This window comes from Spea bombifrons, chromosome 10, assembly GCF_027358695.1.
Source record: "Spea bombifrons isolate aSpeBom1 chromosome 10, aSpeBom1.2.pri, whole genome shotgun sequence".
NCBI classification, from domain to species: Eukaryota; Metazoa; Chordata; class Amphibia; order Anura; family Pelobatidae; genus Spea; species Spea bombifrons.
Genome location: NC_071096.1, coordinates 4987178 through 5014203, shown reverse-complemented (window position 1 = coordinate 5014203; position 27026 = coordinate 4987178). Strand labels below are relative to the sequence as shown.

At 43.6% G+C, this 27026-nt stretch overlaps 1 protein-coding gene across 2 annotated transcripts in view; it reads left to right on the top strand.

Annotated features, from left to right (window-relative positions):
- The window catches only part of LDLRAD3 (low density lipoprotein receptor class A domain containing 3), a 49856-nt gene that overhangs the window by 9153 nt on the left and 13677 nt on the right, over positions 1–27026 (top strand). The window contains exons 2-5 of one of the 2 annotated variants that reach the window (XM_053449596.1): positions 7131–7280; positions 9593–9634; positions 10993–11118; positions 11226–11360. In XM_053449596.1, coding sequence (XP_053305571.1) covers positions 7131–7280; positions 9593–9634; positions 10993–11118; positions 11226–11360 — 453 coding nt within the window. The remainder of the gene's footprint in view (positions 1–7130; positions 7281–9592; positions 9635–10992; positions 11119–11225; positions 11361–27026) is intronic. The other variant, XM_053449597.1, reaches the window with a different exon arrangement.

Here is a 27026-nt window from a genome sequence, read left to right as displayed (position 1 = left end):
TTTTTAATAATGTAGCGGCTTTTCCGTGGCCTTGGGACACTATGCTTGCAAGATATTAAAAGAAAAAAGCTAGTGCATAGTGGTAAAAACTGGTGCTATCGCCATAGCGACTGATGTATTGTTCTTGCTGATTGCAATAATTAGCCCCAGAATAGATCTGTGTGAATATCATCCATGGGTTTTGATTGACATGCGTTTGAAGATTACACATCACCGGTATTCAAAGCACAGAATCTGTTTTTCTTTTGTTAATTGTGCTCAGTGTGAAGATACTCTTTTTTTCCCATTCCCCTCCTCTGCTGAAAGACTGCGCCATGCATCAACAACCCCTTCTGTAACAAGAGACTCCCTACTATTCCCTCTACTTTTTCCCATGGTTTTCTTTAGTTCAGGGCATACCTTGTGACTCTTCTTCTAGGATCTCGTACTTAAAGCACCTGCAGTGCTCCGGATGGAGCTGTATAACGCCTTTAAACTATTTTAAAGCATGAGGTTACGTCTCGTGTCTTTTAGATCTTACTCCCTTTTGGTTAGGTACAGAGAGGGGGCCACGTATAGTGAACCCATGAAGTCTGCGATGGACTTACTTGCGGAACGTGGGAGGATATGATGTCATATATCGGGGCATGTGGTTGGTACGCGATAATGGGTTAAGATGGAAGCGTTTAGGGGATTGCTAACCTACAGCATTCGACACTATCCCCCAAATTATCCAGTGGGCTCAGGACCCCTTGAAGGTGGTGGACCATAGGCATGTACCTACAAAGTAATCTGTCGCTAGATATAAAGAGCTCAGAGCCGCGTCTTCAGTATTCTCAACGAGGCGCCCATCCATACCCCAAATAAAACATCAACCCGGGTATAATCCACATCATCATCATTATATATCCTCATTATTCCATTAATATCCTAACTAATGGGTCTTGATTTCTTCTCCATGTCTGGCTTTTAAAGCTTCTCTCTCGCAAACATTGGCACGAACCATCGTCTCTCGTTCATCTCCCCTAAAAGCAATCAGCGCCGATATTTAACGCGGAACTATTCACAGCTTGAAGAAATGAAGACCCCGGAATAAGAAATTTCATGTCTTCGCAGCCATTCCTTTCTTGCTGAGCCGACCGCGAGGATAGCCGCGGCAAGCAGAGGGTTAAGCCGCTTCGAGAGCACAATTGGGTAATATATGCAGGAGATGAGGCTGAGGAGTTTGCCCCCAGGTAACGACTTGAGTGGGCTGTCAAGTTTAATAAGCTTGCGATCTCTCTTGTGAACCGGACTCCCGTTCTGTCTATTAAAATATTAAACATTATATCCGTGTATATCTGCCGGTTCCGGGGAACGTTCGCCGTCGGAAGACTGGGAGAAGAGTTTATCTTCCAACGGAGTTTAACCTCAACGGAGAGTCCTTGGAAATCCGCTTTCAAAAATCTAAAACGGGGGGATTAAAAGTGAAATAGTTGGTTGTTAATTGTTAAAGTTTCCATAGCGGGGGTTAGTTAGTAATTATTACATTCGCAGCTCGCTTGGTCCTGACGTTCTCGTCTTTTCGGAGTGGCCAAGACCAAGCTGGAGGGGCGAGCAGAGGACCTCATCGGGACTCAAACACGTTCTGCGCTCGGAACAGAGGAGGTTTGTTTAACTAGAAGTAGAATTTTGCCTTTTTTTTTTTTTATCAGGAGGGTATGAAAGGGACCTTTATAATGAACACAAGCGCCTAGGAAAAAAGTCTCCGACGGCTGAATTATTAATGTGCGGCCATTGAAGGGCACAACGTCACAGGGACCTCGCTACGGCACGGAGATTGGGGCGATTGCCGGAAACGTTACTTCCGCGTCCTCCGGGAAAAGCGAGCCCAGAGACCAAACAAGGCTTGGATCATTAATATCACGAGGGTTCAAAACAATAAAGCACGGAATTTATTTATCACTAAGCTGTTTGGGGTCCGGAGCCCGCCAGCGTTCATGGCGGCAGAGGTTTTAAAGGAATAATCTTATTAATGGAAAAAAAAATTAGGCAAAACAAAAAGGGAAGCGTAACCAAAGTCTGAGTCCTTTTGTCTTTAGATGTTCCAGAATATTTCTGCCGCAGGTCACCTGACGTGCAGGGAAAGTACTGCGTGACGCGCTTTAAATATATTTTTAGAAAATATCTACATATTTCATCTAAAAGGTCACACAATGAAAGTGCCAAACCTACCTGGTGGAGACTTAATTGAATTGACGACTATATTAATTGATTGCTTTGTGTACGTAATACAGGGAGAGGAAAGGACCAAACCCCTTCCGCGTTTCACACATTTTTATAGATTGTGGTAATATTTTGGAAAGTCACCTATTTTTTTTTTAGATTTTAAATAAAAATGTAATAAATAAATAAAAAAATAATAAATATATATATATATATATATATATATATTGCAGCCCTACTATCCTTCCCTTCTCTCATCTCCACATTGAGCTGGTTCTTTGACATTCTCATATTGGCCCTCGAGCACTCGTCTGGACAGCCTTGACCCGCACAGGTTACGAAAAACTCTTCGATTTTCTGCGATTTTCTCAGGACCAAGTTAAAAGCACCCGACGCTCCTGCATACGGCCGCCGGCCCAGCCAGTTAATTGTCTTGCAGACAGAATCTGCGTCTTCTACAAGTCTTTGTTTCCTTCGTATGCCTTTAATGCGTTTGTTTGTTTTGGCCTTTCGTGCGAAACGCGTCTGTCACGTCCGCGAGGCGTGTAATCCCGTTAGGTTAATCGGGTCTCAGAAGCTCGAGTCACGGACCCTGTAAATAACGACATTTATCTGAGTTTGACCCGATGTTCAGACCCCGGCTTTCGTGGTTTGGGTTCCGCTAACTGGGGTCACATCATAGGTGACAGATACATGCGCGAAGGCCCATCAGAAGCTTCATCGAGATTCCTCTGTGTGCAGACAATCCACTGAAGCAGAAGCAAAGAGGATATTAAAACAGCAGCCTTTACGCTTTAAAAAAATAAATAATAAAAAAGTAACTTTTTTTCCTTTTTCTCCGTTCACGTTATCACACGGAATCGCTCCGTTCTCCGCGGGCCAACCAAGGAGAACCGCAGGACCCATTAAGCGACAGATGGACTCGATGTATCTTAAATGCGTCTCAAAGAAAATTCATACACTTTGTTTTCTTCGCGGCGGCATCTGTGATTTTCCATAAAATGTAGCGGTTTGTACTGTAATGGAGAAATGAGGCGTATTTTTCATCTTCTGTGCTTCATTTATTCTTTTTTGCTCTTTTTATTGAGCGCTGAAAAGATAAAAAAAAGAAAAAAAATCTAAACATAATTGCTAGCACAAGGTAGCTAGAAGCCAGTCAGATATATATATATAGGGTGTGTGTGTGTGTGTGTATATATATGTATATATATATATATATATATATATATATATATATATATATATATATATCCATAGACTGTGTGTGTATATATATATATATATATCCACAAGGTAGCTAGAAGCCAGTCAGATATATATATATAGGGTGTATGTATGTGTGTATATATATATATATATGTATATATACCTGCGTGGAGCCGGTTAAATCCCACCTGAGAATCTCACGTGCCGATCGTTTTAAGAAAAATAAAATCCCAGAAGCAATAAAAAAGCAATTATCGCAATACTTTCTGGTCCGTATTTCTGAAGTTTTTGTTTGATTAACCATTTAGCGAAGAATTCTGTAAGATCCTCCACATCACTCCAAATAATTGCTAATTTAATTTGTATTTTAATCCACATTAAATAACCAAACCGGCAGGAGTGAATATTATTCTGAATCGGCTGGCATAAAGCGGCTTGTTTGTAATCACTATGCATTACCGTTCAAAAGTTTGGGGTCACTTAGACATTTTCTTGGTTTTTGAAGAAAAGCAATTTTTGTCAATAAAAAAAAAAAAACATCAAATGGATCAGAAATCGAGCGCAGACGGGGTTAATGCTGTAAATTACTATTGTAGCTGGAAACGGCTGATTTTTAATGGAATCTCTTCATAGGTGTACAGAGGCCCTTTATCACTCCCATCACTCCTGTGTTCCAATGGCCCTTTATCACTCCCATCACTCCTGTGTGCCAATGGCCCTTTATCACTCCCATCACTCCTGTGTTCCAATGGCCCTTTATCACTCCCATCACTCCTGTGCTCCAATGGCCCTTTATCACTCCCATCACTCCTGTGTTCCAATGGCCCTTTATCACTCCCATCACTCCTGTGTTCCAATGGCCCTTCATCACTCCCATCACTCCTGTGCTCCAATGGCCCTTTATCACTCCCATCACTCCTGTGTTCCAATGGCCCTTCATCACTCCCATCACTCCTGTGCTCCAATGGCTCTTTATCACTCCCATCACTCCTGTGTTCCAATGGCACGTTGTGTTCGCTGATCCAACTTTTAGTTTAAAAGGCTAATTGATGGTTAGAAAACCCTTTAGCAATTACGTAACAGCCAGAAATTGCCTTGTTTTCCATGAAAGAAGCTGAGTGACCCCAAACTTTTAAATGGTAGTTAGTATATAAAAATATATTAAAAGAAAGCAGAAGAAAGATATTATACAGTTTTTTTTTTAATAGTAAATAGTTGAAAAAGCAGTGTTGATGTGGATACATAATAACTTGAAGGAATTGTTGAATGGGGTTTATGTATCCTTATAATTGAGTTATTTAATCTTTCAAAAGATATTTGCGGCTTAGGACCCAGTTTAATGTTCTCATATACATTTTAATTTGTTTATCGGTGTAATGGCTTTGAGATATAGTTTAAAGATTTACGTTACAAGTAGACCAGAAGCAGCCCGTGGCAGAAGCACCATTCTCTAATTCATCTCCTATCCACACGTTCCCTCTTTTCTCTTCTCCGTCCTTCTAAAGGCTGCCGTAACTAATCAACAACAATCAGCGACTTTACCGTCGGGGAGAGATGGTGAGGTAGAGATATGCAGATCTCGAGAACAGGAAATTAAGACGGATTCTTCCATTGCATACACATAAGGGGGGGTTATCCTTGCTTATTTCAACATGTAAACACCCCCCCCCCAGCTATTTCCGTGCAGGTGATACATTGCAGGTGATATATCTTCAGACCCCTTTAAAAAATAGTAATTTCCCACTGGCATACTTTTGGGATTTTTTTTGTAAACTTTTTTGCACCCCTACTTTGCTACAGTGTTGCTTTTACTCTATGTACTGGAAGCTGACGGGGCAGACAGGTGATGAAGCCTCACAGCTGATTCTACCCCAGGGCTAATATAAAATATTTAAACATCCGCGACTGTTTCCATTTTGTTCCACCCCTGTCCTGTAGGCATGTTCGGCAGTAGGAAGCAAACCTCTTGCCAAATGATGTCATCCATGCTTCACTTCACTAAAACCACATTAAAGACGAATGCCGTGTCTTCCAAAGCCCTGCTAGTTTTACTGTAGTTTGAATGAAACATCTTCCACCCCAAATACTCGGATAGTTTGAGTAGTAGTAGAAGCGCAGCAGAGCAAGCCTGCCGTTGCGCCCTGCTCCCCCCCGCGCGTTTTATGGCCTGTATCTAAACTCATGGCTCACCCTTGTACTTGGCAAATTAAAAGCCATAATTTTATTTAACATAGTTCATATTTCAGTCTGTTTTACTAGCCTAGAGTTATATATTTAATTAAAGTAATAAAAAACATATATCAGCGGTAGTGTATATTTAATTAATTAGCTGCGGAGATGGAATGGGAGGCAGGGTGATTCATGGAAATACTTTTTACGCTTACTTTCCTTTTTATCCATATTTTCTTTTGACCTTGTTATAGTACATTATTTTGTATACATGCTCCATCTCTATGGAGCCTTGAGCAGCCTCCTCACTCCCTGCAGGGCTTGCACGGTCTCCTCTCTCCTTGTGGAGCCTTGAGGAGGCTTCTATCCCACGCAGGGCCTTATGAGGTTTCCTCCGTCCCCGTGGAGCATTTCAATGTCTCCTCTCTCCCGGTGGAGCATTGTACAGCCTCCTCTTTGCCTATGGAGCCTTGCCTGAAATGTCTTCCCGTGGAGCCTTTCACAGCCTCTGCTTTCCCAGTGGAGCTTTGTGGGTCCTCCTGGCTCCCCGTGGATCCCCGTACAGCCTCCTGGCTCTCTGCAGATCCTTGTTCGGAACCTCGCATGGCCTTCTCTGCACTTCTGAAGCCTCGCATGGCCTCCTCTTTCCATGTAGAGCTTTGTGCTGCCTCTTGCTCCTACGATTTTGTTCCTTTCAGATTTATTCACACTCGGGCCTCCATGCCAGTGTTACACAAATGATTGGAAAATGTTTTTTTATTTAGCTTAATATTTAAAAATTAAATCTGCTCTCGCCCATCATCCTCTTGGTTTTCATGCTGCTTTGACCCCACTTCCGGAGCTTTGGGATTTCTTTTTTTTAGCCATTCACTTTCACGGAGCAATGAACAAGGGCAATAAGAGGAATATGGCAACCAGTACTCTTTTTCACAGCAGGACTTGGGCCGCTGACAGCAGCTAGAAGATTGTTAGTTTCTAAAACACTGCGCTCGGAGAACTTCGGACCATAGCGATAATAGAAGTACCATTTTTATACAATAAATGAATTTGGTTCCTGTAAAATATCCCATTTAATCATGTATGTAGCCAGTACTGCTTCAATGGCCAGTGTAGGCATTTGTCCACCATACAAGCTCTTCGTAGGCTCCACCATTCAGAATCTTCTTAGGCTCCACCATTCAGACTCTTCTTAGGCTCCACCATTCAGACTCTTCTTAGGCTCCACCATTCAGACTCTTCTTAGGCTCCACCATTCAGACTCTTCTTAGGCTCCACCATTCAGACTCTTAGTAGGCTCCACCATTCAGACTCTTCGTAGGCTCCACCATTCAGACTCTTTGTAGGCTCCACCATTCAGACCGCTCTCTAGAAACCCTATACTGTTCAACCAGTTTCCCCATTTTAGTTTATTTACTGGCAGGTGTCCCATCATGTGGATTATACTGAATTCTGGGTTGTATCCAACATTGTAACCAGTTGACAGACCAGGGCTCTTCTAATTACGTAGGACACGTATAGGTACTGAAGTTAATCTTTGATTATAAAGTGATGTGTTCTTCTCTATTTTGCAGCGGAGAGCCAGCTCCTACCTGGAAACAACTTCACCACAGAATGTAATATCCCCGGCAGCTTCCGCTGTAGTGACGGGCGATGTATCCCCGGCGCCTGGCAATGTGATGGGTTACTCGACTGCTTTGACGAGAGCGACGAGAAAGAATGCCGTAAGTTACGCAAGTCTTCAAATTTAGATTTGCCTTATCCATGAAGGTCCACCAAGCTGCAGAGCTTTGCCACCGTGCCTTTCGGAGGTTTAAACATTTCGCTCGACCTCCTGTGAGGCTACGTGCGACAGAAAATTTTGGTCTGCCAAGAAATGACTATAAATTCTTAGCGTCGTTCTTCAGAAGATTAAACAGAATCTTAGGCTGTACTTATATTTCCTTGGTGTGGCGACCATAACTCTCCTAATATTTATAGACGATACTAAGATCTGGTCTTCATTATTATCTCAGGAAATTATAGCCCATCCACCAAAATCTTTGCTACCTCCTTCTCTGATTGGAAATCACAGGTCCCATTTGGTATAATTCAATTTTTGGGTTTATTAAAGAATATGTTTATTTAATCTGCGTGTATGCATCGTCTTTGCTTGGACAGCTTCATAAATCAATCCTTCCTCCTAATTTTGTTTTTGGCAAGTGTCCCACTCATATGTTTTGAATGGCCGTTCCCGCTTAGAACTTTTCCGTTAGAACCATCATCAAGTTCCTCTGCCATTTTAAGCATTCATCCTATTTTTTAACTGCTTTTCCCCCCTGGAACCCAGAGGTCGAGTTGTTGTTCTGCTCCACGGGCACTTGTTTAATAAGCCGTTGAGCAGGACAATAAACCGAGGAATAAACCGGCTTTGTTACTTTGTAGCACAGGAAATTCCAAAGCAAAAGCTAGCTGAACGAATCTGTAAGAGGGTATCCTTTGAAGTGATGCGTTTCCATTAACACTATTGGTATGGTTAAAGAGGGAGTAATGGGTATTTGTTGTCCTTCCTAGGTAATAACTACTAAGGTTTCGCAGATAAACACTCTTGAGGGCTTCTACCTCCTGGGTCTCGCTCTCCCTTGTGGGCTTTAGTGAACTCCAGACAGAAAAGATCACCTAAGCGTATTTCAGACCAGCACTCAGTAGTGTTTGTCTAGGTGCAAGCGGCTTTTAGAAGAAGGTAAAGTAAGGCCGTAGAGAGTTTTTGTAATGAAGAAGGATACAGATAGAAAAACACGTTCTAAGCTGATTGGGTTCCAGAATGCAATTCATGGGTGGGTGTAGATAATCGTTCTACACAGTATCCCAAGCAGACAAAGAAACAAGCTTCACTCGGTGACTTTTCGTTGGAGTTTTTGTTAACTATACAGTCTAACAAACATTTTCAAAACAGAATTTTGGAATTCCATCGTTAATAGAATGTCAGTCCTTCAAAGATCTATTGGACTTGTAACAAAACTCTCAATGTATTCCGTATATCACACAAACCCTAACATTTACTAACCTTCTTGCTTTTTGCTCATAGACAATGGTATGGTCCATTAACAATCACCAGGGTGAAGCTCTGCTGCCTCCTCTGGCCAGCTAGAGAACTGCATTGATCAGAACAACTGAATCGCAGTGTTGTTGATAGAGGCTGTGAATTTGGCAGATATACTCTGTTTAGAGCAGATGGATTAAAATTTATTACATGCAGGGAACTCTCAAGGCTTCCGTAATTTTATCTATCATCCCTAACAAAGGAAACCCTTACACCACCCTTCCCTTATACACCACTTGTATGTCGTCCGATCCATCCTAAATACCCCCAGCCACTCAATGAGCTATTCCTCAACTCATTTCATGCTTCGTTCATTCATCCCACTCTCTTATTCACACTGAACTGTATCATTTACTGTATAATCATTGCCATTATAGATAATTAGGCAATTACATGGAAACTGTAATCAGAGAATTCCCAAATTTTGGCGTTAAACCCTAAACCCCGAAGAGACATTTGTTTCATTTGGGTATAACATGGATCTCTAGCACCTCTGTGGACATTGTTGTTTTGGTGTGAATTACTCTTTAATTGAAGTTCTAACTTGTCGGACATTAATATTTATTAATATAAGTAATATTAAAGAGTCCCTCCCCCCTGGTTGTATTCTATTTGTGATGTTGGTCATTACATGATAAGAAATATGAATATGGCCATATTAGCCCAAGACAAAATAAAGTCTATAGCAAAGGTTGATGCCTTTAATTGGACCAAAATATAAAACAATGTAAAGTTATATAAGCTTTAGAGACCTCAGAGGTCTCTTGTCCAGGTGGAATCTGTTTATACATAAAAAACACGTCTTTATTCTTCCAGTCCCATCATCACCAGATACCGCTTCCTCAGACGCATCAGACTGTTTGAAACGTGATCTGTAACAGATAGTTTAATCTGATCTCTCACTGTCACGTCCTATTGTTCTTTTTCCTCCTCTTTTGCCTTCATGTGGGTCAGAGAAAGGCGGACATTACCGGAGAATGGGATCCTTGTTTACAGGTAACTGCCGGTCCCGGCCATTATATGTTTACGATGCAGACGTCGTATCGGCGCCGGGCTGCGTTCCGATTTAATTGTAATCGCTACAAACTAATAAAAAATATTCTTTATGATACTTTGTATCAAATAAAATTTATCAGCATTGCTGGACTCTCAGCGGCATGTTCTGGAGGGACAAAACCTTATTATATAATTCTGTTTCCTCTAAAGGATGGTTTGGATGTTTTCAGTTTTCATAGCTTGCCGGCTTCTCATTTTAACATAAAATACAACGTAACGACCTCTCAGTTATCTCCCCCCCCCAATCATACGTTTTATAAGAGCTGCTTCTTATTACAGAATGATAAAAGCTCTTCCATTAGAACTATTGTTTCTGGAATGGGGGCTGTCCGAGGAATAGGGTCAATCGAGGATTTTTTCTGCGGCCCGGTTATCCACGCTCTCAAGTCTCACTTCTGCTCTACTCTCTCCTTTTTTTCTGTTGTTATACAATTTTTTTTTACTCCAATGAATGTCGTCATTACAAGATTAACAACAGAATGACATCATAATCAGGACGAAACAAAGAGAAAACAAATTCCATAACTGTAAGAGGATGAGGCATAGAGTAAAAACTAGGACTGATTCTGGAAATCCAGGAATGCTGGCACGTGTGGCTCCTTTCATCTTCGCACTCGGAGGGAATCCATCCTTTTACGGGTCGGAATGAGCAGATCTGGCGTCGGATCGCTTCTTCCTTGGCTTCTTTTCACCTAGAGAGGGGTCAACACCCTTTAAGAAATAGCATCTAATGCCAATTATTCCGCTTTCGTTGTAACGCTGCCCCCCGTCGGCACGCGGCAAAGACCTTGTTGTTGTTTTTTTTTTCCTTCCGTTATATTTCGTGCCAAAAAAATTAAGTTTGAAATTTGAAATGTTTCCAAACGCCTCTAACAAAGATCTCCGACCCCATACAAAGGAAATCTGTCAGCGAAAGAAACGGCGTCTGTTGAAAGCTTTTATCTTTTAACCGAACGTAGCCCCTCGCCGCGTCCCGCCGGGTGGGGGTGGGGTGCCGACGGAAATCTAACCGGTTATGGGAAATAGCGGATGTTTTACTGCAGAGTAAAGTAAGTCTGCACAAAGATTTATTGTAGAGCGTAATGACACACAAACCAAAGAATATGCCTCTGGTTTCCATAGTGACGGAACTTGCCCTTTCAAACTCTTTCGTGGATTTGTGATATTCTTCCTTGTATCGCTTCCTATTTACGTTGGGATTATTTTTTCCCATTCTCCCCGTTTTTTTACTAAGCGTTGCGATCCTTGCGTTTTTCTGTAGACTCATCTTTTGACTTTTTTCTTTCTTTCCCTTGCAGCTAAAGCCAAGTCCAAGTGCGGCCCCACGTTCTTCCCCTGCGCCAGCGGCATCCACTGCATCATCGGGCGCTTCCAGTGCAACGGCTTCGAAAACTGTCCGGACGGCAGCGACGAAGACAACTGCAGTGAGTACTCTACTGATTCATGCTGGATGGGGATGCTGGGAGTGGAGGGGCATTCTGGGATCCCTGTCCACAGACGCCTGACCCCCCGTCTGCTTCTTTTTTTCCAGCTGCTCACCCTTTGCTCTGTTCCACATCGCGATTCCACTGCAAGAACAACATGTGCATCCATAAGAGCTTCGTGTGCAACGGGGAAAACAACTGCAAGGATAATAGCGACGAAGAGAACTGCCCCAACCCGCAAGGTAAGGTTTCAGATCCCGACTAGTGACTCGTGGCGGGCCGTGGTACAAAGACATGATGCAGACCCAGGAGCGTAGTCTCCATTCTACTTCTACCCACGAAGGGTCCGCCAACCGCATCCAACAAATAAACCAAAGTGGCAAAATCAGGCAATGACCAAACACAAAGGCGAAATTCTAATTCCTGGTCTTAATTCAGATAATGCTGCGTGGCAGCCGGCAGCATACGGTGTACCCGACGCTTTTCGCACACGAGAGGCCCCTAATTCTGCATTATTTTCAGTGACACTCAGTGCTGCTTTATTCTTGTGCCGCAACACGTAACATCATCTCACAATATGAGATTCCCTTTCCGTTTATAATATTGCTTTCAATATTAAATTGTTTAGAATTCTAGTCCGTATTCATAAAACCCTTATATGAAAAGGTAAAGGAAGCTATATAAAGCAACTTGTTTTGATGGGAGGCAAACGAGGGGGAAAGGGGGGAGGGAAAGGAGGGAGATGGTGAGAGGAAAAGAGGGAGATGGAGGGGAGAAGGAGATGGGGGGAGGAAAAAGCAGGAGGGTAGAGGGGAGGATAAGAGGGAGGTGGAGGGGAGGAAAGGAGGGAGATGGAGGGGAGAAGGAGATGGGGGGAGGAAAAAGCAGGAGGGTAGAGGGGAGGAAAAGAGGGAGGTGGAGGGGAGCAAAGGAGGGGGATGGGGGGGAGAAGGAGATGGGGGAGGAAAAGGCAGGAGGGTAGAGGGGAGGAAAAGAGGGAGGTGGAGGGGAGGAAAGGAGGGAGATGGAGGGGAGGAAGAGAGGGAGATGGGGGGAGGAAGGGAGGGAGATGGGGGGGAGGGAGATGGAGGGGGGGACACAGGGATTTGGGTTCCAATGAAGGACTGGTCATATTAAACAAGTATCGCAACCCCCTTTATTCTATCTCCCGGATTGAAAAAACAGAAGCACCAAAGGTAGGTGAGACCCCGGAGCGTAATCTGCAATGTAACAAATGCAATGTTTATATCGTCATTATATACGTTACACCTGACCTTCCGCTACATAATTACCCGGTTAATTACCCCAAAAGCAATGCGCATCCGTCAGGCTCATCCCTGCCAAGCGGCTCTATTTGTTTTCTCCGAGTGAGCGACGAAAGAATAGAGACTAATTTCTGCGATAATTATAGATATTGAATATGTTGCCTGTTTTCACGACGAATCGGAGAAGTATTTGGTGCCAAAAAATGCTGAATCTGGAGTTTCAGCAAGAGAAACCTTTAGAGGCTGACTTGTCATCTGTGAATCCCCTCCACCCCTCGGTCAATATTAAGGAGGTGGTGGTCCGAAAGATCGCGGGGGGGGGGGTAGAATGAAATTGGAAGATGAAGCGTTATTCTGCTGCCCCGTGCATTTATTTTATTGATTGTGGGATATGTGGCGATCTCCCGGGAACTCCGTGTTACTGATTAATGTTCCGGTATTAATTAAAAGCACGCGTGTTCTTACCCAGAATACCCTGCTGCATTGCTATGTATATTACGAGCCTAGGCGTTATCCTCAATCCCTCCTTGCATTACATTCATTACCGGAGCTGTGTGACGCCGTGGCACATCGTTACCCATAATCCCTCGGTGCGGTGGAATGACTCCGATTCCGGGTGACCTTTTTGCTCTGTTGATTACCGATCAGACAAATTGCGCAATCAGTGCGTTATTTATGACGGGGACGTATATCTGGCACAAATTCCCGGCTGCGATGGTAGATTAATGTAGCGAGCAATCACGCCTTAACTCGGGTCGTTACCGGCGGCCCCCCTGGCTGCCTGGCACGCAGATAGACAGATCATTAGCCAGACCCCAACACAGCTTCAGAGGAAGATATATGCGCATGATTTAAAAGGCCGGTCACTACCCAGAATGCACCAGAATCATCATAGAAAGCGGCAGGAGAGCTCGTTAGTAGGGATGGATGTCTTTTGGTACAGAGCGTTGCCCAGAGGAGGCACAAACCTGGTATCCGTAACTTTCCAAGGCCGACTCGGCTCCTCGGGACTCCTCATTATCACTTTTATCACCATCTCGAGCCCTGTCATGCCCTTCGCATTTAATTGCGCTTATGTATCATTTTTCTGCAGTACACCCCAAAATCCTAGTATATGTACCATATTCACTCGATTCTAAGACTAGGTTTTTTTCCCCCAGGAAAAATATAATCTGAATAAACAACCCGGACTTCCGCTGCCTACTTTAGCCCCCCCCGACACATTGTATGCGGACTTGCCAGATTGCTAACTGCAAGCCAATGTGTAGACGCGCGTAGGTGCGGGTCACGTGAGTTTGCACCGTCATGTAAGGAATGACCTTCATGAAGTGTATGCAGCCCCGTCTCCCGCAGCCCCGTCTCCCGCAGCCCCGTCTCCCGCAGCCTCGTCTCCCGCAGCCCCGTCTCCCGCAGTCCCGTCTGTCAGTCTGTTCTCCCCTTTACAAAAAAACACATTATCGGGGCTTTTAGGGCTGTAGAGCCCTGCGATCCCCTCATACCCAGCAAACTTTCCGACCTCCTAGAAAAGAGGGGCATCATAGATATTTGTCCATTATTATTATTTGTTTATTATTATTATCTTTAATTTATACGGTGCCCACAATTTCCGCGGTGCTTCTTACAGTCAATACATCCAAAGGGTCCGACAAAACCAGAACCGACGGACTATACGACGAGCCGACACATTACATAGAGAGGGCTCGGCTCGCTAAGTTATAATCCGTGGGTTTTCAATACATGGAATCTCCACCCAGTGGAAGCCGATAAAAAGAACCCCCCAAAAAACAACTCCTTTCTGTGCTCTGTTTCAGATTCTGTTTTCCCAGATCTTGCCTCAATTCAGATTTGTGTTGCCGTGCGAAGCTCTAGATGTTGCAGCCTAGATAGGGTTAAATTCGGCTTTTATTTCCAACCTCCAGTCTGTCGGCGACCTTATTAAATTGTAACGTGTTCTTTTTTTTTTTGTTTCTTCATACGTGTGACACGGGGGTGCCGTGTTCCAGACCACTGGGAGCCTTTTTTCTCTCTCTCTCAATGCTGCTGGAACTCGTCCAAATTGCCCCAGTTGCTATGGCAACATCATTTCTAGAGTACGTGCAAAATAAAGCTGGCTTCTCGGGGGTCTCCTGGCAGGCTGCCAGGTCACCCTTAAAGCTGCAGTGCCATTGTGCTGCCTGATTGTTTAGATGTTCATTAATTCTACGGCATGCTGTTTTGGGGTAATATCCGTCGGATAAGTCGCTTGCCGTCCGACGCTGGATTGCGGATTCTCTCTGCTTTCGTTATCTCTCTGTCGGCGTCTTCTGTGTACATGATGATATTGATTTTTTGTTTTTTACCTCGTTTCTATTTCCCTGCGGAGAGTGTAAAACAACCAAAGTACATCTCTCGTAGCGTACGGGGCGCAGCCATGCGCGTGTCCCCTATTCCGGAAAACTCGAAAAAAACAAAACAGTTTTAGTCGTTCTGATGCTGAAGAGCTAGCGGTTTTTTTGGTTTTTTTTAGTGCAGTTTTTTTAGGGGGAAAAAACATTTTCCAGTAAAAACCAGCACAGGAGGGCCGAGAAGCTACATACCCCATACCACCCAAAATTTCCAGCAGTCAAACCGGGATACCTTTAATATCAGAGGGTGTGGTTAAAGGCGTGGCTAGGGGTGGGGCTTTACCAGGACTTTTTATGCGACCCTATTGATCGTTGTAGCTGAGTGATTTAGAATCATAATAACGTTGTGTTCTATTTAAACATTTGTATTTGTAAACAAATAACCTTTATAAACACATTATTGTTGCTTTTAGGGCTGTAGAACCCTGCGATACCCTCATACGCAGCAAACATTCCGAGCTCCTAGAAAAGAGGGGCATCAGGGAGGAAAGAGGGACATCGGGGGAGGAAAGAGGGGCATCGGGGGAGGAAAGAGGGGCATCAGGGGAGGAAAAGGAGGAACCTAGCTAACTGGTATTGGTAACATTGAATTTGATGTCATCAATACCCAAGCAATTCTCTAAATACCTTATTTTACGTCATTAGCAGGATGACTTTGCCCTTGCAGTGAAGTGGTTTATACCGGGGGTCCGGAGGGGGGGCACAGTGTAGGGGGTCACACCAGAGTATCATTTGTCGCTGTTATTATCATTTCTGGCACTGGAAGAAGGAAAGGTCGCGCATGCGGGGCAAGGACACTAAGCCGCCTGGAAACGGGTCCCCACGGTTTGTGCAGCCTTTAAGGACGAGCTCCCGTTGAGCGGGTTTATTTCTTTTACAGCCTGACAGTTTGCTTGTTCTTCCCAGAGGCTCGGCGTGACATTAGTCCTCGGCGCAAACAATTGTACCGACTCTGATTTCCACTGAAATGCGTTTTACGCGGGGCTTCCTGCGGCGTTAAAAGCTTTTCCGCTGCGCGCGCGCCGTTAAGCAGAGCGACTCCGGCTCTTTCCCTTCCGAAGCCGGGCGAGCCCCACACCGCGCCGGCATAACTCTCGGAGAGTACAGAGGTCATTAAAATAATTAATTGTGCCGGATCCTTTATACTTTCATTTAGAAATCATCTGAAATTGTTAACTAACGTTCACACAAACCATTATTCCCGGCATCCCTTGTCGACATACATGATCCCCTTAGTTTGGTTCTACCATCCATTATTGTGGACAATACAAAGCTGGAGTTGACTATGTACCCCGGCGTTCATAGGGTTAAACTTAGCGCTTTATCCGCAGGTGATCGTGGCAGTTTCCATGAAGAATTCTTGACATAATTTATCATCGCAGGAGCTGATTTCAATCTCCCCCTCGGGCTATAAGGAATGTATCTGCGGGATATCTCCCCCCCAAAACCCCCACGGCGGCCATTCCCGGGGTTGCCCAATTACCGATAACGCAGGCAGCGTCAGCGGAGGGGCAGAACATCCCTCCGGATGAACATTTCTGCTGAGGGACTTAACGATAGCCAAGAGGAAAGCCCATAGAACGTTTTAATGATCAAAAAACCTATTTTTGGTATTCACGCCTGCCAACTGGCCTGGATTTCCAGAGACAGTCCCAATTCTTCTGCCTTAAGTTTTCATACAACTATCGTTTACAAAAAAGCAATTCGTTTTCGGCCCTCGCGTTGTCTATTTACATAATATTCATAATATTCTGTTTATTTTACATTGGGGTCCAATATCCAAAAGGGATCCAAACCCCTTCCAGAACCCTTATCCCCCAAAACAGAATTATCTCACCCGAGAAGTATCACGTCACTTGCGCATTTTGAGATTTAACAAAAAAGAGCATTTATTCCTGTAAACGAGGACGCGGATATGCTTACCGAATGTACACAAATATATCGTTCGGGTCGGAATATCGCACTAACGCCTCCCGATATCTCCGCACGCCGGCAAATCAGAAAGAAAAGAGATTTACGGGCTGCGTAAAAAAATACCCACTCTTTTCCATTTTATTATCCCCCCTCTCTCTAGTAAAATGGTAAAATTCTTCTTTTTTTATGTTGTTTCTCGGACTGGGAGAAATAAAAGATCTCGGAGACGCGGAGATGATTTATTTCCACCGGTCGGAGCCGAACGCTCGGCGCGAAGCTCGGATACATTGTAGTCTTTTCTTTCTTTCTGTACACAAGACAACGGGTGGTTGCCACAGACGCCGATCCGCCGGCCCTCTCGCCGAAGCGGCCTCCGTAATGCAAACAGACAGAGCCCCGTAGATATATTTTCCCGATTCCCTGCTATTTTTGTCTTTTCTAATTAAGCCTTCTCCGGCTCCTTAATATTTTATGAGTGCGATGAGACACGTCTTTATGGGAAGTAATTGCACCTTGCCCCATGTGACAATGCAAATGCTTTGTCTCTCATAACACACTCGAGCTGATGTAATTATTCAGCCATAATTACACATCACTGCAAACGGGTCGCATTCGGCTGCTTTATTTCAGAGTTATCTAGCGGGTCCCGGGTGGGAATAAATTCCCACTCAACAACTGCTACATTTTATAGCCTACAGGAAAGTCATTTTATATATATATATAATTTAGCACAAACCCATCATTCTTCCTAATGACCAGATCCCCTTATTCATCTTCCCTCCCCTGATGCCCCTCTTTCCTACCCTGATGACCCCTCTTTCTTCCCCTGATGACCCCTCTTTCTTCACCTGATGCCCCTCTTTCCTCCCCTGATGCCCCTCTTTCCTCCCCTGATGCTCCCTCTTTCCTCCCCTGATGACCCCTCTTTCTTCCCCTGATGCCCCTCTTTCCTCCCCTGATGCTCCCTCTTTCCTCCCCTGATGCCCCTCTTTCCTCCCCTGATGCCCCTCTTTCCTCCCCTGATGTTCCCTCTTTCCTCCCCTTATGCCCCTCTTTCCTCCCCTATTGCACCTCTTTTCTAGGAGGGCAGAATGTTTGCTGGGTATGAGGGTATTGCAGGGTTCTACAGCCCTAAAAGCCCCGATAATGTGCATAGAAACAGCAGGAAAAAGTTGGGGTTTTTTTACTAGAAAGAAAATACTGTTTCCGGCCGCTGTAACTATTGCGTTTTGTACCTATTTCTAGATTGTAAGCTCCTTTGAGCACGCCCACCCCCCCTCACCTGCTGTTTGTGTAAGTCAAATTGTTATGTTATATATTACCTGTTTTGTCCTGTTTACCCATTGTACAGCGCTATGGAATATGATGGTGCTATAGAAAACAATGAAAAATATATATAGAAAAGGATCAAAACAAAAAAAGAAGCTAGATAATTAATTGCGCTGAAGAAATATCAATATCTTTTGGTTAGATATTAGGAAATACCGTAGCATTGGTCACATATATAATATATAAAATATATAGCACGAATATCCCCTCTGCTATATGGCTTGATAAGGAATACTTTTATAGGGTGGCAGCAACTGACGCCCCCTCTTGGTGAATGCTGGTGTTGCGGGGGGCTATTAGAGTGGAATTTAAGAATGGATGATCTAAACAAGAATTAAGGGAACCAGCCTCCTGGATGATGGGATTTGTAGTTCATGTACAACTGGAGACCTCTGGTCTGCCCTGCATTTCTCAATAAATCTCATTTATTTGGTGTTATATCGAATAGGCTTACAGCTCATGTTTTATCTGCCGTAGCAGATGGGCATGAGGAGGGGGGGCTTCGTTTTTTGGCTGTGGGGTGTTTATTTGGTTGCCAGGAGAAATGTGGGGAAGGTGACGATGGTTTGAGAGCAGAGAAACCAAGCCAAATCATTCCTTTCTGAGGGGGTTTTACGTGGCTTGAGATATTTTTACATCGAGGATCAGAGGTCACGGTCTGCTTGTGGCTCCGAGGCTAGTGGTTACGATTCATGAATATTAATATATCTTAGAAAACTAGAATTAATGCAGCGCAGAGATCAGGAGCTTCACAAAGTCCCGATATCCATGCAGAAGCAACTTTTTTTTTTAATTTAACACACAATCAGAAATAGCACCCATTTTACTTAAAAGGTGGTGTTTTACAAACCAATTGCACTCATTTTTGTTTGCACTAATAATTTAAAATATTATAATAAAATCATTAGAATTAAATAATATATTTACCAATTTTCCTTAGTCTTTTTTTTTAAAATGTGTTTTATGTCGCATAATAGCAATAAGTAACCTCTAAATATTACATCAGAGAAATACCCTGTGATTAGCCCTGTTTGGTCACATGACCTATGCAATTAGCCTTTCGAGGGGGGTCACATGGCCACTTAATATTGCGGTACATGTAACTATGCAGCGTGGGAACAAGAAATTGTTATATTTCCCAGATGTTCCTAAATACACGTCAAAAAGAATGTCAGTATTAAAGATAAAGATCTGGTGCATTTAGCCTTAGGGACTTAGATATACGTTTGGGCTCACAGCTGTTTTTATGGAAATCAAGGAGATTTCTGGCTGTAACGTAATTGCAAAAAAAAACATTTTCTAAGCATTTAAAACTTAAACTTGGATCAGCAAACACAACGTGCCATTGGAACCCAGGAGTGATGGGAGTGATAAAGGGCCATTGGAACCCAGGAGTGATGGGAGTGATAAAGGGCCATTGGAACCCAGGAGTGATGGGAGTGATAAAGGGCCATTGGAACCCAGGAGTGATGGGAGTGATAAAGGACCATTGGAACCCAGGAGTGATGGGAGTGATAAAGGGCCATTGGAACCCAGGAGTGATGGGAGTGATAAAGGGCCATTGGAATATAGGAGTGATGGGAGTGATAAAGGGCCATTGGAACACAGGAGTGATGGGAGTGATAAATAGCCATTGGAACACAGGAGTGATGGGAGTGATAAAGGGCCATTTGGAACACAGGAGTGATGGGAGTGATAAATAGCCATTGGAACACAGGAGTGATGGGAGTGATAAAGGGCCTCTGTACGCCTTTGAAGAGATTCTATTAAAAATCAGCCGTTTCCAGCTACAATAGTCTTTTGCAACATTAACCCCGCCTGTGCTGGATTTCTGATCCATTTCATGCTATTTTAATGGACAAAATATGCTTTTCTTTTAAAAACAAGGAAATGTCTGTGACCCCAAACTTTAGAACGGTAGTTTATATTGCTTTTTGAAGTTCCCCTTTGAGGCTTTATTTTGTAATACTAAAACATTTGTCTGTATCAGGGCTGTGTCGTTACAGGTATCGTTGATGTAAGCAAAAATACCATTAATGACCCCAGCGCAGGCGCGTCCTTCGGGATACTCGCTGCGCATCAGGAGAATGCATTATTGAAGCGGGTTCCCGAATGCTGAAGTGTCATTCTATGAACTTTCAAGTAAAGAAATGCAAATAATGGGTTATCAGCAAAAAACAAACTAAATATAAATTACATTGCAGATATCAATAAATACATTCCGTTCCATTTCTTTATAGCGCGCCAGCCAATTCGGTGGCGTAATATTATTATAATGTACAATAAACTGCTTGACAGTAATATCAACACACATTAAGACAGACTGGTACAGAACTAAATGAGTTGGACTGTTCTAAAGTATTAACCCTTAATTGGACAGTTTCAATTATGGTGGAATGAGAAGGGGGGGTGAGAAGAACCTACGTGATATTAAGCCTCATCTGGATCTAGAAAGACCTGAGAGCCTCGTTAAAAAGCCTCTTATTAAAGATTCTATACAAGTTAGGATCATCTTCAGAAAAAAATACAATACATCGATCTCAAAAGGCTTAGAGGTTCCATATTTTTTACGGGAACCGTAAGCCCGGGTCTTGACTTGAATATAATGATGACGCACAAAGGTTTTCGCTGTTAATTAGAATTTTAAAACCACTGGTAGAAAATCAATTCTTCCTAAAATGAGCCCGAAACACTCCCATTATATATATAATTATTTTTTTTTTTTTTATTTTTTTTTTTGATCATTTCTCTGTTTTTTTTTAGTTACCACATTAAGCCCGATGATAAAATTAAACTAAATGTCTTTGGCAAAATTGACTCCTTTTTCACCTAAACTCAGCTCCTAGCGTTCTTCACTTAGAACCAATTTTGCAAGAGAATACCCAAAATTTATCTTTTTATCTCCGACTATTCACTGGGCGGCAGTTTGCGCTGTTTAGACTTTGCGGGCGTATTATGCAGAATCGTCGGCTTTCCTAACCCGGTTTGTCGTTAGCGCGTCGGCTTTGCGGTGCGGTAATTCCGGTGCTTCCCCGCCGGTGAATAAGCCCTTACTGCTCATAGAGCCGAGTGATTTCCCAGGGTGGTCCGATCCCTCGCCGCGCATTTCAACTTCATTCTTCATTCTTGCCTTTTATCCAAGTTTTTCTTTCTTTTTTTTATACCTGACTGGCGGCTGAGGGTTAAACTGCGTTTCTTTGAGCTAACTGCATTAATTAAGATCCCTTCCCCTTGGTGTTCGGAGAGAGCGCAGCACGAGCCCGTTGTGAAGTAGTCCTTAAAGCGAACAGACTCGAAAGAGACGTATTTTTATACCCCGTCTGTATATACCACCAATATAGAACGATGCCGGACGATTGGGCAGCAGAGGAGGATGCGGAGGGCTATAAATTATGATTTTTACACCAATAAGGAGTTATGTGGCCAGAAACCGAGGTTTCCCAAAATCTTCAGTTCCCACAACACCCAGCCACGGGAAAAGAAGTCCCAACAGTCTGCGACTTATTAACAGTAATCAGGTGCAATAAGACATTTACAAAAAGAATCATATATTATAAAATGTCATTCATAAAACCATTCTCTGCTGTTTCTATACACATTATCGGGGCTTTTAGGGCTGTGGAGCCCTGCGATCCCCTCATACCCAGCAAACATTCTGCGCTCCTAGGAGACAGGGGCGTCAGGGGAGGAGAGAGGGGCATCAGAGGAGGAGAGAGGGGCATCAGAGGAGGAGAGAGGGGCATCAGGGGAGGAGAGAGGGGCATCAGGGGAGGAGAGAGGGATGCAGGGATTTGGGTAGCAAAGAAGGACTGACCCTTCTAAACACAAACATTTGGGGGATATATACATGGGGACATCTTCAGCATTAATTTCCACACCCCAGAATACAGCTCGGAAAAAATAGGGTGGAGGGATTAGGTTGCCAAGAAGGGACTTGCCCTGCTGAAGGGGGACACTTAGGAGGTATTACATGTTTGCTTTTCGCGTGGATGAGAATAATAGTATTTGTCACCCGCAGCGGTTGGGTTGGCCGGGGTTTGGCCCCCTGTCCTGCTTGCTAACGCTGATGTGTGCGAACGCGGCCCTTCTTTTCATTAAATGTAAACTTCTGCCTGTCCCAGGCGCTCTGATTTCCATTATAGCCAGAGCTGTTAGGAGCTCTGCGGGGAGCCCGCTCCATTTTCTCTGTGACCCTTTCCATAAAACAATATCGCTCGGCGGCTTCTGGCATTCTGATTCTCTGAAAATAATGCCCCGTTTCATTAACCCCTCGGCTGCTGGAGAAGTGGATCCTACATTGCATCTCCTTATTCATCATCTCAGGCAGAGGGGTTTAAAGGTGACCGTCAGTCTGGATTTGGATGACTATTAGGCATCTTCGAATATGTTTTGCACCGAAGTCGGGGTGTTAGAGAGCCCACCGTATCCATTATTAATGAAAATATTTGCAGTGTACGCCAGTAACAATCTATATCGGTCGCTGCTGAATCCCCTACATAATTAAAGGTGACTTCATTCATTCACAATACAAGCATTAGAATCAATAGCTTGCCACAATTACAAGACAGTAACATTATTACAAGACAGTAACATTATTATTATTATTATTATTATGTTATTATTATTATTTATTATGTTATTATTATTATTATTATGTTAGTTTTATTAGTATTATTATTATCATCATTATTATTATGTTAGTATTGTTATTGTTATTATTATTATTATTATGTTAGTATTATTATTATTATTATTATTATGTTAGTATTGTTATTATTGTTATTATTATTATTATGCTAACAATAAATATGGCAGTTGTAGAAACGATATAAAAGATAAGAATCATACAAATGAAATGAAACGCATATTTCTAGTCTTTCTAGTCTGTAAAGCTGCTGCCCTCTGGAATTGATGGAATTTTTAAGGTTTTTTACTATGGAATTTTAATATATATTTGTTTTTTATAAAACCTCCTCCTGCCATCTGTATAATAATCGTAACCTTTTCAGAGGAGCAGAAACATTTGGGATGATTCATTGTAATGCTGCAAACACCTGTTTGCTTAAACAAGAGCAATGCAAGCGCTGAAGCCCCCCTGCTGAATCTGCGGCATACCCTATCATTCGCCCGTTTCCATTGTCGGGGGTTCCGGGTCACAAAATTAAGAAGAATAACTTATTTTATTTTGATTTTCTGTATTTAAAACCCACCCACAAAGGCTTTAGTGTTTTGGCTGCAATAAGCTGATCTAGGCCACCTCCCCAGTCCCTCTTTGTTCTCGTTCGGATTCCCTGTCCGCGCATGCTTCCATAGCAGAGACAGATGCGCCCTCGTATCCGCCCGGTCTGTAATTAAGCATCGTATTTGCACAGCGCATAATATGCTTCTATTCACAGGTTATGCCTGTTATATACCCCCCCGAGCCACCTGGCAACCAAGGCGTTTAGAGCTCTTTTTATTTCATGGTTCGGAATTCAAAGCTTTCATGTTTAGTAACCGAACCACAAGGCTGTTAATCTCTTGGATGACGGCCCGGATCCTTCATCAGCTCCGGTTTATGATAACGGAGATCTGCCGTGCGAGGTGTGTGCTTCGCAGAGAAAAAAAGCCACAATTGCGTGCACTTGGGGAGGAAAAAAAAAAGGCACATCACGCGCTATCTTACAGAGCTCAACAGTCTTTACTCAGCTGCCTTTTCTCCTCTTCATCTCCGCTTCCCCATCTGTCTGCATCTCCTTGCCGACGTATGCCTCTATCTATATGAAATCACGCGTCGTAATGGGAATATTCCGTGTTCTGCATTCAGCCCCCGGAACGTGACTGCCAACGTGTAACGGCGCGTGTTTATGTGCGCACAAACCGATTAAAGGACACCTTCGGCTTGAAGTAACAGCATAAAAATGTTTAGATCGTATATTAACGTTTATTTGTTTAGCCGTTTTTAGTGGAGATGTCCCGACGGGTAGAATAAATCTGAAATGCGGGGTTGGAAACGGTAATGTTGTGAACTACTGAAGGAAATTGGGTTTTATGTCGTTCCAAAACGTTTCCTTTATCCGCAGACCCGCTGGTCACGTCGTGACGGGTGACGACGTTCCCTTCAGACACACCACAAAGAGCTGGTGCTTTACGGCAGAGCTAATTCTGTTTTTTCCCCATTAGTCAGAGGGTCCCCTTTAGATGTTGAAGACCGAGGCATTCCACTGCTTGCTACGATGATTAAGGGCTTGGCGTGTTTGCCTGGTAGACTGGGCAAAGAGACAAAGCTTTTGACTGATACAATGTAACCATTAAAAAAAACAAACTGTGATGTCACTGAGGTCCCATGTATGATGATGTCAGACACGGAAATTTTAGGAAAAGTGTCACAGGTGGTCAGGGGAGATACGCATGAGCTTTCCCAGCGCGTAAATTGGCGCCACCGTTTTTCCGAGGTGGGCGAGGGTTTTTACGCACCTATAAACATCTTTCACTTGTAATTCCTGAGGAACGCTCCTTTAGAAGGGAAACGGGTTGGTAACTTCGAGTAATCAGATGCCGGAAACCAGATTTAATCGCAAAGCTTGTTGTACTCACCCGTTGTTAGACATTCCCATTCAGCCAATGCCTCCTGTACTTTCCTAACCTAACCCTTTGGGGGGGGGGACTGTAAGGAACAGAATTTACACATTCAACTTTTGGGGCCAAACCATTGTAACTGGAAATGTTTGGGCCCTACAAGGCTGGGTACAAAGAAACCTTTGATTGGAGGCTCAGAACGATTTTCTCTTAGAAAGAGAATAAAAGAGAGACAGAAACAAACAACCCTGGGATTCCGGCCAAAGAATGCCGATTAAGAAGAGGCTGGGGGCGACGTCACCATTTAATTACAGCTGCTTCTGAATCGGTGCAGGGAGCACACCGAGGTGTCATAGGAACAATTAAATCTATCGTCAATATTGAGCAACAGTTCTGGAAGGGAGTTTGTCCCAAGGCAAGCAGTTAAAATGTCAATACTCCCGGATAAACCATTTACAAAGTATGCCTCTATGGTTCTGCACTGCTTTCATCCGCTGTTACGCAGGAATGAAGTAGAAACCTTTAGTCAAGCAATATGCTTCTGACAGTTGGGGTTGTTTTTGAGTACTGTGTTCTTGATGGTTGCTTTTGATGTGATATATCCAAGTGTTGGTCCTCGTCTTAATGGCTCCGGGAATCTCAGAGTTTGGACAGCCGGTTGAGTATCTCGGAAAGGTAGAACATAGAACATGGTGTTTCTGAGAGCTGGTTCGCTCACTCTTTATAAGCATTCAGGTACTCAATGGCGAGCTCAGCGTGTCTGAGAGTAGTGGTTGTTGGTTCTGTAGTGTCTCAGACAGTTTGGACAATGAGTTGACTAGAATGACTCTGACAGTTGGATCCCATGGTTGGGTACAACGTTTTGGCCATTGCTTTTTACCCTTGAGCACAGTCTCTTTGCCATTTGGTATTCATGGTTGAGCATAGTGTCTCTGACAGTAGGTCCTCATGGTGGAGCATCGTGTATCTGACAGTAGGTCCTCATGGTGGAGCATCGTGTATCTGACAGTTGGGACAGTAGGTTCAACAAAGTGACGCTGAGAGTTTTGCCTCATAATTGGCCATGAAGACCGTGGTTAACTAACGTTAGTCTACATTATTGTATCCCACACCTGGTCCTCACAGGATTAAAGCCACAGATAAGGTAGGTCTTCTTGTTGAGAGACCTCTGGTATGAAATTGAAATATGTGGGTGGATGGAAGGCCACGTGCCTTCGATTTACTAGCTATGACTATGAAAGGGTTACTCCATTGACACTCTCGCGGCTGGAGGCAGCTTGGGTTTGCTGTATTTAAACGAAGCCTCACCGCCGAGGCTCCCGCATCCCATTAGCTAATACACAGCTCCAGCCAACTAACATCCCCTGGTACAAGCGAGAGGAGAGGATGACATTTAGCTAGCAAAGAATGGCTGCTCCGGGGGCCTCTGGTCTTCTGCTCCAGGGAGATGCCATGAATATCCAGTACGTGCATCCGCGGTACAAAACACAGGGCATTTAACCATTTAAACCCCGTACGAGTGAGCAATCTATGTTTCAATGCATCGCTTGCCGGCCTGATTCCTATGCGTCTATTCTGTGTTTCTGTGTTACTCTTACACTACCAGGCGTTGGGGTGCAAGATCTCTAAATCGGAGCATGACCGGGCTCCCGACCTCTTTGTGCCATTGTATATTGATCTCTATGAGTATATGATTTACTGGCTTATACTGGTACGCTCCAGAAGACCCGAAGAATTCCGATACTTTGTGTAATATTTCCAGAAGAAAGAAACACAATGCAGCGCAAACAGAGAGTGACGCCGATTCAGCATTTTTTTTGTGTGTGGAATAAATAATGAAAAATAACTCGGTTAGGTTTGACTGCTCTTTATGTAATATTTTTCTTTTATTTATTTTGCATTTGATGTCGGTGCAGGAAAACATTTAACCCTGTGAAGGGGTTGTCCGTCCACCCACCCAACATAGGGTTTCGCTTTGAAAGGTGCTGCTGATCGCCCTCCGCTCTGCACAGAGCTCATTGTTACCCCCGCGCTGTCTTCTTTTTTTGCTTTGTTCTGCTGAGGGCAGGATAACTGTTTCTGCCCAAATACTCTCTACAGCTTATTCCTCCCCGTTCCGGTCTGGGACTGGCTCCGACATGCCACCAACTAACATTTGCTTTGCAATATCACCGGGAGAGAAATGTTTTTTACGAGCCATAGTGGGATCCGAGCGGTGTGGAGAAAGCATCTCTCAGATAATTAATAGTGTAATTAAATACAGCAGTAAAGGCAGAAAAGCTGTTCGGAGCCTCCGTGTTCTCAACAGGCTTAATTTCCATTGTCTGGAAACGAGAAGATCTGTAACTCTTTGTGGCTTTTCTTGGTGCGGCAATTTGTCCGGGATAATCCACAGCGCTGAACACTTTTATAAATTAATGCCGCGTAGAAACACACTTCTCCGTACTTCTGAATACCC